Source organism: Montipora capricornis, chromosome 2, assembly GCF_036669925.1.
Source record: "Montipora capricornis isolate CH-2021 chromosome 2, ASM3666992v2, whole genome shotgun sequence".
In the NCBI taxonomy this organism is placed as follows: Eukaryota; Metazoa; Cnidaria; class Anthozoa; order Scleractinia; family Acroporidae; genus Montipora; species Montipora capricornis.
The window spans coordinates 54,948,695-54,962,078 of NC_090884.1; the positions used below are offsets into that span (position 1 = coordinate 54,948,695).

The 13,384-nt window shown below is 38.5% G+C and overlaps 1 protein-coding gene across 1 annotated transcript in view; it reads right to left on the minus strand.

The window, feature by feature from the left end:
• Positions 1–19: 19 nt before the first annotated feature.
• Positions 20–13,384, minus strand: part of LOC138027337 (ankyrin repeat domain-containing protein 65-like) — an 18,108-nt gene continuing 4,743 nt past the window's right edge. Inside the window, exons 4-8 of the mRNA XM_068874920.1 lie at positions 12,864–12,936; positions 12,398–12,562; positions 6,198–6,342; positions 5,184–5,685; positions 20–198 (exon numbers count right to left, since the gene is read on the minus strand). Coding sequence (XP_068731021.1) covers positions 5,490–5,685; positions 6,198–6,342; positions 12,398–12,562; positions 12,864–12,936 — 579 coding nt within the window. The 3' untranslated portion in view covers positions 20–198; positions 5,184–5,489. The remainder of the gene's footprint in view (positions 199–5,183; positions 5,686–6,197; positions 6,343–12,397; positions 12,563–12,863; positions 12,937–13,384) is intronic.

Sequence of the window (13,384 nt, forward strand, 5' to 3'; positions counted from 1 at the left end):
AAAATAAACGACTAACTTCTGCATTTTCCTTCGCATTTATTTCTTGAAATGTCCTTCGAAATACTGTACGGAAATGGCATTTCCGAGATCCTAAATTTCAAAATTTTCAGGGGAAGCATGCCCCCAGATCCCCCTAGTTCGGCGCTCGTAACATTCTTCGTGTGCGTACACCTTCAAAGTCTCACGCTACGCCCCTGCCTACAATCAGGGTTTAAGTAACTTTTTTTTTTTTTTATTTTTTTTTTTATAAATAATAATTTTATTTTTTAAATATGCACACTTACACCATAAAACATTGCAAACTACAGTAAACGATACAATGAGTATTGCAATACGAACGTGACATGAATTACAGCACTACTAAGCACTAATTGCATTAAAATTACGTTTTCTAACATGAGAAGAAAAAGAAAGAAAAAAAAAAAAGAAAAGATAATAATAATAGATAAAATAAATAAATGACATACGACTTCTAGCACTTCTAAAAACCATCTCTTTCCTTTAGGGTTACATTTATAATGATAGTTTTAAAATAGAGGAATCAATATTTAAAAATTCAAGGTTAAGGTTAAGGGTTTAGGAGACTCGTTGCAGCGGGGACAGAAGTGGCTTCCATTTCTTTGAATTTCTTATTGTGTTGTTTTCCAATTGGTGCGTCTGTTTCAGGGAAAGCAAGAAGTTGTTTTGGGTTGGGGATCGTTCTTTCGAACGGCAAATCCAAATGTAGTGCTTAGCCATTAGGCAAAAAAAATTAATTTGGAGTTTAAAATTGGAGTCGTCTGGCTTCAGGCCTAAGGCCGTTTCCATTCCTAAGTGGTTCTCTTTTGAAAGCATGTGGCAGGCCTGGAGCCATATAGAGAGGTCATTCCAAAAAATTCTACTTTTTTCACATCCCCAGAATAAATGGAACAGATCTTCTTTTTTATCATGGCAGAAGGTGCATGTTCCGTCCTCTCTAATTCCTATTTTTTGCAGAAAATTATTGGTCGCCAGCCGTCTATGTAAAAATCTGAAATTGAAGTCAATTAATTTGGAACTCTTTGTACACGCAGCAGACAATAGGTAGGCTTTTCTCCAGTCAATTTTTACCTTGGCTGTGGACCCGATTTCTTTCTGCCACCTCTCTTGAGATAATAGCGGTCGTTCCGCTTGGTCAGAAATTAATTTCTTGTAAACTATTCTCGATGGTTTTTGGTGCTTTAGGAACGTGTTCATGAAATTGTCATACTTCAGCTGAGACCTCGGAATCTGTTGCTGTAAAGGTTTAATAGCAGAGATTATGCCAAAAAAAGTTAGTGGTCTGACTTTTAGTTGATATTTATTTTGAAAGCTGGCAAGGGAAAGAAAGTTGTTAGAATCATCCATTAAATGTTTTACTTGTGTTATACCTTTGGAAAGCCAATCTTTGCATAGTACTGGTGCATTGTTTATCCTTATTAATGAATTTTGCCTTTATCATTCCATAAGAATTTAAAAAACATCCTATTAATCTCTTTAATTGCATGGTGCTTAGTTTGCAACGATGTGAGTACGTATACAAGTTGCGATGCTACTAGGCTCTTCAGAACAACAATTTTCCCTATTAAGCTAAGTCTTCGAAATTTCCAGCATCCTAAGATAGATTTAACTTTCGTAAGCTTTTCGTTGTAATTTAAAGATATTGCCGCATCGCGATCCGTTGCGAACCAAACGCCAAGTGCCTTAGTCTTTCCCTTTTGCCATTTAAAATTCATTTCCGGGCAAAATGTTTGATTGCTGTTTGTTTTAGACCCTATCCAGAGAGCTTCTGTTTTCTTGTCATTCAGTCTGAGGCCAGATATTTTACCAAAAGCTTCTATCAAAGAAAGCGAAGACTTAAAGGATTGTTCAGATCCATCTAAAATGAGCGTCGTATCGTCTGCATATTGGCTTAATTTAAATTCAGTATCCTGTATCTTAATACCTCTAATTTCGCTTTTATTTCGTATGGCTTCAGCGAGTATTTCTACAGAGAGTATGAAAAGGTAAGGCGATACAGGGCACCCTTGTCTGACGCCTCGGCTTAGCTTAAAAAAATTGCTTGTCCATCCATTGTTTAATACGCAGCTTTCGATGTTACAATAAAAGAGCCTGACCCAACTTGACAGCGAGGGACCAAAACCAAAATGTTGAAGAGTTTTGTTGATAAAAGACCATTCGAGAGTATCGAAAGCCTTTTCAAAGTCCAGAAAAAGGAGAAGTCCAGGGATTTTTTTATTACCTGTATATTTGATGACTTTTTGGGTATGAGTTTGACAATTCCTCGCCTTTGTGATATAGTCAGGTTACATATTTCATAGGAGAAATTAAAAGCGCTGGTGAGGGTTTCTCCTATGTCTTCCCAGAAAACCATGTAGAATTCACATGGTAGGCCATCTGTACCAGGTGATTTCCCTGCTGCCATGTCTTTTAGGGCCTCCAGGCATTCCTTAGCAGTTAACTGGCCTTCACAAGAGGATCGCTTTTCGTCATTTAATAATTCTCGTGTGGGTGGAAAAAACTCTTCCGGAAAGTCGCTCACTTGCGTTTTGGAACGGTACAGATTTTTATAAAAAGTCTCACACTCATGTAAGATTTCTCTGTCTGATTGAACCAGCTTGTTTTCGTTAATTTTCAATTGAGTGATTGTTCCTTGCTTGCAGTGTCGCTTCTCTAGGTTAAGAAAGTATTTAGTATTTTTCTCACCTTCGTTATACCATCGAGACTTAGATCTTATAATAGCTCCTTTTGTTTGGTATTCAATTAGGGTTTCATGTTCGCGTCTTTTCATGTCCAATTCCATCCACAAATCTTGGGAGTTATTTGCAAGGGTATTAGCAATTCGTCCCTCGAGGGTTTTTATTGATTTTTCAATGTCATCCTTCTTTTGCTTAATATTTTCCTTTTTTGATTTTCCATACTTCATTGATGCTTCTCTAATTTTCATTTTTATCATTTCCCACAATAGCTCAGGTGTGACAGTGTTATCTTGTGCATATTCGTGCTTAGTTTGAGTTATAGCTGCTTTAATTTGGTTTACATATTCTTCATCCTTTAGAAAAGAGGTGTTTAATTTCCAAAATCCTCGTCCTCGTTGGTTATTGTGCAGAGATAATTGCAAGGTGATCATTGAATGATCTGTTTTGTAACCTGGGACAATGTCTGCTTTGGTGGTGTTATTAGCGATACAATGACTTACGAGAAAAAAGTCAAGTCTACAATGTATTTCTGGGTTTCTTTGCCTCCATGTGAAGTGTCGTAATCCAGGGTTTTGGACTCTCCAGACATCTATCAAGTCAAACTCACCGGAAAAGCTATTTATAACTTCCAACGATCTTTTATGTGTTCTTGCTAGTCCGCCTTTTTTATCCTTCTCAACGTCCAGCACTAAATTGTAATCCCCTCCTATTATAATCTCATCGCACTTGAGATCGTCTAAATGTTGAAAAACAGAAGTAAAGAAAGTGGGATTGTCATCATTTGGTGCGTATACGTTTATCAAAGTCAGTTGTTTCCCGTTTGTAGTCATGTCACAAACTAGAAAGCGTCCCCCGGGATCAGAATATGTTCGCGAAATTTGGAAAGAGAAGTTATTGTTAAACAATATAATAACACCTGCCTTTTTGCTAGTGCCACAACTGAAAAGAGCTTGGTACCCCCATTCGGCCCGCCAATCATGCATATTGTTTTCCGTACAGTGAGCTTCTTGGATGAAATAAATTGATAACTGCTTTTTTCGAAGCCAGTTAAAGAATTCCTGTCGCTTAGTCTTGTCTCCTAAACCCCTAGCGTTTATTGAACCGATTCTAAGTTCCATTCCTTTTGTTATTATTAAGACGAGAGAGGAATTTAACAGTTTTCACCCCAAGGGTAATGAGACGGTAAATTATTCTGATATGTGTCTCTGAAATGTAGCATACCCATTTAGTGCAAAGTAAAGCGTACAAACGACTGTAATAATAAAGAATAAAGTGCATCACAGATAAACTGAAAGGGAGCAAAGAACCTTGTGTATACCAACAGAAAGACATATACTAAAACTGATAAACTGATAAAAGGGTTAAAAGATAATTTGTCGCGGGAAAAGTTCGTATCTCTCAGTTGCTTTGCAAATTGTAGAGACGCTCTCCACCAGCCGTGAAACATTCCAAAACAGTTATAAGTTATCTAGATCTTCTTCAGAAAAAATTCTTACGGGGGCGCCTTCAGGCGAGGTTTTAATGTACATCTTACCGTCCAACGTCCAAACACTAGTAAGCGTTCCTTCCTGCCTTCGTTTGTTGGCTTTTCCGACCATCCTTCTCCTGTAAGCTGTAAGGTTCTCATTAACAAAAATTCGGTGCTGTTGTCCAGAGGAAGCGTAACTTGGAAAAAGATCCGAGATTTTAACATGCTTTAATTTAACGCGTTCCTTGTAAATTTTGGACTTTACCTTGTGACTGCAAAATTTAACTATAATAGCCGTGCCCCTCCTCAGCTTGTGAGAAATCTCGATGTCCTCGGGCTCTACAGTTATGTTCAAAGCTTCGGCCACTTTAATGACTGCCGTATCCGTATCCGAATATGCATTTTGTGGTATTCCGTGTATTTCTAGCGAGTTCTTTCGCGTGTATTGTTCCAAATCGTCGAAAGCAGACCACAATTGTTCAGTTTCTTCCTTCTGCTCTCTAAAGTCATCTTTCACCGCTTTCAGCTCTCTCCTCGTTTCCTCCAGAAAATCTTTTAAGGTCTTGTTTTCGTTCTTCGTCTTTAGCAAGGAGTCCTTCAGATCATTGAGTTCCTTCTCATTAAAATTTGCGGAGTCTTTTAATTCTTCAATTTCCTTCCTAAGTTTTAGGTTTTCGGTGAGTACCGCCGCTATTTGGATCTGAATATCCACCAATAACTGCTTGATTTCGAGGAGGCTTGGCTGTTCTTGTTCGTTTATCTTGTGTATAGATTCTTCAATTCCTGCACCATTGTCAGCGGCCATATTGGCCGTCTTCTTCGCAGTACTTGTCTCGGCTTCTTCTACCGAGCCACGATCGCCTCTCTTATTTTTCTTTGCGGGCATTATCGTTTGCAAAGGCGCATTTCTTACTCTAGAATATTTATACTATAATTTGAAAAGACTACATGTCGGAGAAGCGTCTACTGTGCAAAACTAAGTGGATGTCAATGAAACACGTCCGGCCACCATGATCTACCGCGCAACTCGGTTTAAGTAACTTAGGGGAAAGTGAAAATGGTAACACTCTCTAGTCCTCTCGGATGAGGACGATAAACCGTAGGCCCCGTGTCATAACCCTTCAATGTTTATAACCCTGCGGGACTTAAAAGAGTCCACACACTATTCGCAAAGAGCAGGGCATGGACTTCCCGGTGTTGTGGTCTGTTACCTGTGGTGCATCGTGGACCAGTTTTTGAAAAGAGAGGCGCAAATTTTTATGCTTTTACAACAAAAAGCATCCTGCCGTCTGCCCGTTTTACGTCAACGCGATGCTAAATCTCGTTTATCGTTTCTTGCGACTTCTGTCGACCCTCGTGACGGACTCCGAACCAGTGATACTGACTGGAAGTGAGAAGAGATGGTCACCAAAGTACTTGGTCGCCAGATCGCGTTTAGGAAGGTTTGCATTACTTGTGCTTGCATTCTTTGCTGTCCTCGCCGAGGAGCGAGACGAGCGAACGTGCGTCATTGTGGGTATGCTAAAATTAGAGTTCACAAAGTTAAGGTCTCACGAAAGTACCAGGGTCGATAAAGAGGGACTTTAAGATCTACGGCCGCGACGTCGACGAAGACGTCTCCTGAGAATATAACTTTGCACCCGTAGTAATTCTCTCGCGATTACTCCATCTCGTTCACGAAAACACACCACGATTTCCGAAGCGGATGATTATCTCAATTAACTTCTTGAGTAGTGTTTGTTGAAAAACAAGAAACATAACTTACTTGTGTCTCAAATCGTTAGACGTTTGCAAGAGCCTTCGTTTGGAGAAATAATTTTTTTTCAAGGTCAAAAAAGCCATTGAAAAGCATCTCGCCTTGTTCTCCAGCCAATTGTATCAACTTCCAGTACTCCCTCCTTCAAATTACGTTCAGCTTGACGGACAGATTTCCCGCGGGAAATTTTAAGGGCGGCTTTCTTTTTCGTGTGGACGGACTAAGCAAGGAGGGAGGGAGGGCAGCTTATAACTTTCTTGCCATCTCTATAGTTTACCTGTCATCAGATTCTTCAGGTGTAACAAATATCTCTGATTCCTGCTGTATAATGTGTCTTTCCACCGGTGTCGGCTGATGCGTCAGGTCATACTCAATCTTCTGTCGCTTAGAGACACAGAATTTACAAGGAACCTCACCATTCACTGGAAGGGAACGAGTAAACAAAGAGCTTTAGTCTCCAAATATGCAAACTGTAGGCTGCTGCAAATCCCAGAGGATGGTCATGGAAGATAAATTCGTCTCACATCTTTCGATTAAAGTAAAGTCACTTTAATTAACGTCGATAGTTTCGTCAGCTCTAAGAATCTGAGGAGTTAGTGCAAAGCCTCTAAACCGGTTGGAGTAGGTTTTAAGTCTACTCACTTTGAACTATACTTTTCTTGGCTTTGTGCGGGTGTACATACTTGGAAGTGGATATTAATAACTCCTCCAAAAAGAGGATCAGGCGGTCTGGTAACCCATATTACATGGCCATTCCAGCGACAGACATTGCATTGATAAGCTTAGGTGCATGTAACGTATAATACTGTGATAGATATATGAAAGCACTTCACTATAGTCACGATATCTGAAATATTATTATCGGCTAAATTACAGAATACAGGGCCACAAACTTCACGGGACCGCGGTGGCAATCAACTTAACTCCACGTCCAAGTGGCCCCAGCTTTCAGGGGCACCCAACGTCAATTTTCGGAAAATATCTGTTCGGAAGACGATTTGAGATCTAGAATTTTCGGAACATATGTTGTAAAATTTCTTGCTTGCCTACCTGTCCTAGGATTTTCGAACATCTAAAAAGTGGTATAATTGCCCAATTTTGACGGATTTTTACCCTAAAAAGGTCAGCTAGAATTTTCGGGAGCCCTTCTTCTGGCTGAAATTTTCGAAAAGGTAACTTTTGATCCCTATAATTTTCGGATCACTAGACTTTCAGCTAGGAAATCCGAAGAGATGAAAAATTTTTAGGGGATAAAAATATGCCTATATCTACCGTTTAAATGCGAAAATACGTTTAACAATGCTATGTTTAAGTGGTTTTGAACTATATTCTCGTTGGGTGCCCCTGTGCTTTCTGTGATTGCTCCGTAACATCACCATGTCTTTGTATTTATAATCACACTCAACTTGTCTATACATGTCACCTGTAATCTAGCAGTAATTCTTCATGCACGCTGACAAGTATAAAGCTCTTTTATTTATGATTTTTTTGCACAGGCAAGCCCTGGTGAAAATCCTTAAAGGATCTTTAAAGATCTTTAAAGATCTTCAAAGATCTTCAAAGACCTGACAAAGATCTTTAAAGATGAAGATCTTCACAGGATCCTTGAAGGATCTTTAAAGGATCTTCAAAGATTTTCTAACATTGAGGACTCTTGGGATACTTCATCAAGATCCTTGAGGAAATTATTAGGATCTTGCAAAGATCTTACCAAGATCCACACACAAAATCTTGGAAAGATCCTCAAAAGGATCCTTGAAGATCCTCACAGAGTGACTGAGGATCTTACAAGGATTTTAAAAGGATCCTTGAAAGGATCTTAATAAAATCTTTGACAGGATCCTTAAAGATCATACTAGGATCTTTTGAGGATCTTTGAAGGATCCTTGTAGTGATCTTGAAAGAAACCTTAAAAGGATCCTCGAAAGATCCTCAAGGATTGTATGAGGATCCTTTAAGGATCCTAAAAGAATCTTCAGAGGTATCTTGAAAAGATCTTTATCAGGATCCTTAAAGATCCTATGAGGATCCTTCAAGGAGCTTAAAAGGATCCTTAAAGTGATCTTGAAAGGATCTTTGTTACGATCCTTGAAAGATCCTATGAGGATCCATCAAGGATCTTAAAAGGATCCTTATAGTAATCTTGGAAGGAACTTTCTTAGGATCCTTGAAAGATCCTATGAGGATCCTTCACGGATCTTAAAAGGAACCTTCAAGTGATCTTGAAAGGATCTCCGTTAGGATCCTTGAAAGATCCTATGAGGATCTTTCAAGGATCTAAAAAGGATCTTTAGAGTGATCTTGATCCTTCAAGGATAAGGATCTGATAAGGACCTTTTTAGGAGTGAAGTGTATAAAATCCCTAAAGATCCTATGAGGTATTACGTACATGTACCCTCAAGCATCGTTAAGGAACCCAACTTTGAACATAAAAATAATCACGCTGTACACGAATCAATTAAAAAGAAAACGTTTATTCTGATGTAATCCATTGATTGTCGGAAATATCAGTAACAGATTAACTTGTTTGATGAACTCGTAATAGCTGCAGGCCGGGCCAGAAGCAATATGAAACAATATACTCTCGAAATATCAAAGAATTCGTGTCAGCACGTAATCCTTTAAAAAAATACCAGGGCTAAAATACAGAATTCAGGGCCACATCTAGAGACTCTAGTGACGAATCGGCTCGATCAGTATCTTTTCACATTCCTTTAAGGGTTAATTCGATGAGTCTGCTATGATTTTTGCTCACTTTTTCTTTAAAGCACAGTCCGATGAATCGGAGGGTTGTAATCCTCCGCCATCTTGGATAAAACGCGAGAGATAAGACTGGAAACTAGTGAGCCATTTCCCTTTTGGTCAGCAGTCACCAACGATGGCTCCTCTTACAGTTCGGCGGTTTTATTCTAAGTTTGAATCAACGAGCATAAATCTTATGATTCATGATTGTTTTGCCCATTAAATACTGATTCAAAACGAGAAAATGCATACAGCAATCCAAGTATAAAGGTAGGCGCTAATTATAAGCAGGTAATATTTGAGTTGATGACTTATTGTCCTTAAAAATGACGATAGACTAAATCGGCTAACTCAACCAATTCAAATCTCTCGGGGTTAAGATTCTTTGTGTGTTTAATTTGCATGGCAATGAAGCATTCACATTTAAAATGATATGGTAATACTGGAACAAAACGTTTTATTTCGAAAAGATTTTAATTGCGTACAACACTGAGTTAGCCGAAATTCGAACTTTTCAAACTTCTAGTCCCAAAATAATTTGACATGTACAGGCAAGGATTATACTGTAATTCGGCTTACTTGTTCTAATCCTGTAAAAAATAGGTGAACCTTTAACGAGATTACTTACTAGTAATAAGGTTTACATCAAAAGAGTGGTTGTTGCAAATATATGATTGGCAAAGGATCCCTTCGATTTTCTGTAAATGCTACGTGTCTGAGGTTCATAGCAATTTTCAAATTAAAGGTTAGGTTACGCACATTTATTTCCACTTCCACGGCATGACTTGCGAGTACAATGTGGAATTCATGATAATCAATATGAGTAATTTGCCCTTATGGCTTTGTTTTTCTTTCAGGATGCGTAACTGCAAAATATTCAGAAAAAGTTCTCAAAAAGCAGCCTCAGCCGACAATAGCACCAAATACTGAGTGAAGAAAAAAATTAGTAATAAAATATAGATAAAATGAAATAAATACAAATGTGTTAGGTAAAATCAAACGTTATTGTTGTAGTACATGTACTTGTACTTGTAATGTTTCTCTTTCGCTGTTTTTATAGGCTACCATTTAAGGTTTTTGTCTTATTTTTAAGAAACATTTTCTCAATAAAAATGGCTGTTTGTGAAAATATTTTAAATATTCCCAGCCATATCTTCGATATTAATGAGTACTTGATAAAAACTGTATGAGTATCTATATTTTATCTCTATTGTTTCTATGATTAGTAATATACATTCATTTCATATTATAGGTAATTTTGAGAAATTGGTTTACTGTATGCAGCTAGACTTTTAATTAATGGATAACCATGCATGTGACCAAGTAACTCCAAAAGCTACTATGATTGTCAGTTGAATAAGATGTGAGCAAAGTTGTCACAGAGTTTCAATGTTAAAACAACAATGTTGTCAAAGGCAACTTGATCCACATCAAGTCTGTGAAAAACAATAGTCAGTGCATCATTTGTTCAGGTTTGTTAGATTTTTATTGTATTCTTCCCATCCCTTTGACCATAGTTAATAGAGGGGAATGGTTATGAAACCCGACAACTTTCTTTGTTGTAGGTTTTTGTTCTCTTTTCTGGCCTTGACCGTGCACAAAACACAGTAGTTGTTTACTCTGTACTGAGGAACTAACCAATAGAAACGTGTTGGTTACGTAATTCATGCATAGTGTATGAGCGCAAAACAAAAGATTGTGCACGGTCGTGGACTTTCCAACCTAAATCTTGGCATCTTTGTTTGCTCCTTTGATGTTTGCCGAGCTTCCTAACCATTCCCTTCTATTAACTATGCTTTGACCCAGGAGTTAGTGCCAATTTTGGATAACAAGCCAGGGTGATAAGCCTTACCAAACTTCACTTGCATCTTACTCAAGTGAGCATCGTAGTGTGTGGCTGTTTTTCATTCAGTTCAATAAAGAATGCTAGCAAATAAAGTCGGATATTGATTTCCCACAATTCATCATTGTTATTTTACTTCAATCATACTTAGCATTATAACATAAATAGTTTACAGACAAATGAAGCATTTTATGTATTGAAGTTTCTCTTTTACAGAAAGAAAGCTCCTTTTTCCAGGTTAAATAAAAGAATTTGTACATCAAACTGCAGTCCAATAAGTGCAATTCAGGGTGAGAAGGTGGACAATAAAATTAATAATCTTGGCTAAGTTCCTGTAAAGTCCTAAATGATATTTAGACATAAACATCCTCAAGGATCTTGCAAATGATCTTGGCAAGGGTTTTTGAAGATCCTCAAGGATCTTGCACCAGATCTTTGAAGATCCTTAAGGATCTTGGATATGGTTTTTGAAGATCCCCAAGGATCTTTGGTTGGTTCCTTCAACATCCTCAAGGATCTTTGATGATCTTCAAAGATCTTGGTCAGGATCTTTAAAAATCCTTGAGGATCTTGCACAGGATCTTGGACAGGATCTTCGAAGATCCTCAAGCATCTTGGACAGGATCTTTGAAGATCCTCAAGGATCTTGGACAGGATCTTTGAAGATCCTCAAGGATCCTTGAAGATCTTGGCAAGGATCTTTGAGGATCTTGGCAAGAAAGGCTAAGATCTTTAAGGATCTTTAAGGATCCTAGGTAGGATCCTTGAGGATTTGAGAAAAGATCCTTAGAAAGATCCTCAAAAAGATCTTTGAGGAGTCTTTAAGGATCTTCAAAGATCCTTCAAAGATTTTCACCAGGGAGAGCTCACCCTCCTCCTGTACAGTTCTTACTTCAAGGCAATCTTGTTCCAATGTTTTGTTTTACATGTAAGTGCCCAGTAGTCTACTATCATGATTAATCAGTAAAGGGGTTCATTAGTTTCTGACGACACAGGTGCTGCGTCGGTAGGAAACTGAAACACCGAAATGGGTTTATCAACTGACTTGATATGGTAAAATTGACCACCGTAGAGAAAGCCCGCAAGGACTACGGGTCAACAGCCCTTGAGGCGAAGCCGAATGGGCTATTGACCTGTGGCCCTTGCGGGCGAAGGGTCTAATTGTTTTAGTATCACCCAACTAGTCGGACAGAAAAGGCAATAATAAGTTAGCCAATGCAAGCAGAAGAAATATTTATTTGGGAATAAAACGAAAGAAGGCGTCACGCTTTTCGCTACTCGAGGACTATTACTAATAGTCCTCTAGTAGCGTAGCCAATCAAAATGCAGGATTTGCATTAGTCCACTAGTCGGGTGATACTAATTAAGCAATAGAGGACGTTTTCCGTGTTTCTTCCATAGCCTCACCTAAACACAAGGGGGAGTTGGGAGAATTTGAGACAGTTATGTAAACCCTTGAGAATTCTCCCCTGTTGCTTTTATAAAATATTCCTCAAAGTTAATTCGACAAATGAAGGAAAATGCAGATTTTTTCACTTCTTGATTGAAACAGATTTTTTTGATGCATGCTCATATTTCCTACAAACCAATCAAAATGCGTGTCTGACAATACATAACCAATCAAAATTCGTGTGATGTCACAGGCGTGTTCTATACTCTCATCTAAACACAGCTATTGACCTATGAGAGTGCACGCACTATAATCCTAATTATTTTATAAAAATATTTATCACATGCTTTGTGAATAGAGACTGCATGATCCCAATCCAACAACTGTGACTGGAAGTTTAGATATAGTCCAATCAGAGTTGTTGGCTTTGAAATATAAAGCCAAACAGCTAGGATATCCTGTTCATGCTTAGGAACTGAACTAGCAAATTTACATTGAATACCTGCTTTCAAAAATGAATTTGGGTTGCCAGTACGCTTGGCAAAATCTATTGGCAACTCTCCACTGCCTGTCTGAACGTCAAGTTTAGCTCCATGTTTGATGAGGCAGCTAAGACTCTGCAAATGAGCCCCTGAAGCAGCCAGATGGGTAGGTGTTGCCCCTGAACCTGATGAAGAATCATACAAAATTAAAGGTGCGGTTGGATGTTCCATTACCTCTGGGGCAGAAATGAATGGGATCCACAGCCTTCTTAGCTGGCAATTTTCTGGAATTTTCAGGGATTGGCATTGAAACCTTCAGGGGAAATTGCATAAGACCCACATCCCACATTCCGTTGGTCTAGTTTTAAGGGCTTTTCCACTCCCTCACCCACTCCCCAATGTAAATTGAAACATACACAGGCTACATGTATGGAAACCGGAATGTTGAAATGTGATTTTGGCTATTCAATAAACAATACAGCTTACCAGTCCTGATGTTTGGGTTTGCTCTATGTTCAAGAAGCCAGTGGACACATTCTGTAGCACCAAACTGTGCAGCCTAGATTAAAAAGTTATAAATCTCAGCAAGGTTTACGATATTAGAGAGCTTTAGATTTTAGGACGAGAATGACTATGAGTAAGAGATTTTCTCATAGAACAACAGCGCGTGCAAACCAGCGTCATTTTGGCAGGAAAAACATGGTACCGTCGCCATTTTAGTACTAGGTTTATCGTCGTGTCAAAACAAGTCAACAACATGAAAGCAGTTTTGGCATTTTTCAAGCTCCAAAAAGGCTCTGCAGGTACCAGCAATAAGAATAAATGAGCAACCTATACTGCTAACAAATAGCAAGATGAATCGTACGGGTTATAAATTTTCCAATTAGTTTCGCTAAAAACGGGCAGTCAAAACTCGTACTCGTTCTCGTCCTCGTCCTAGAATCTAAAGGTCTCTCATAACTACAGCTTGATGATCATTATTAAGAACTGAAGATCAATTTACCGGT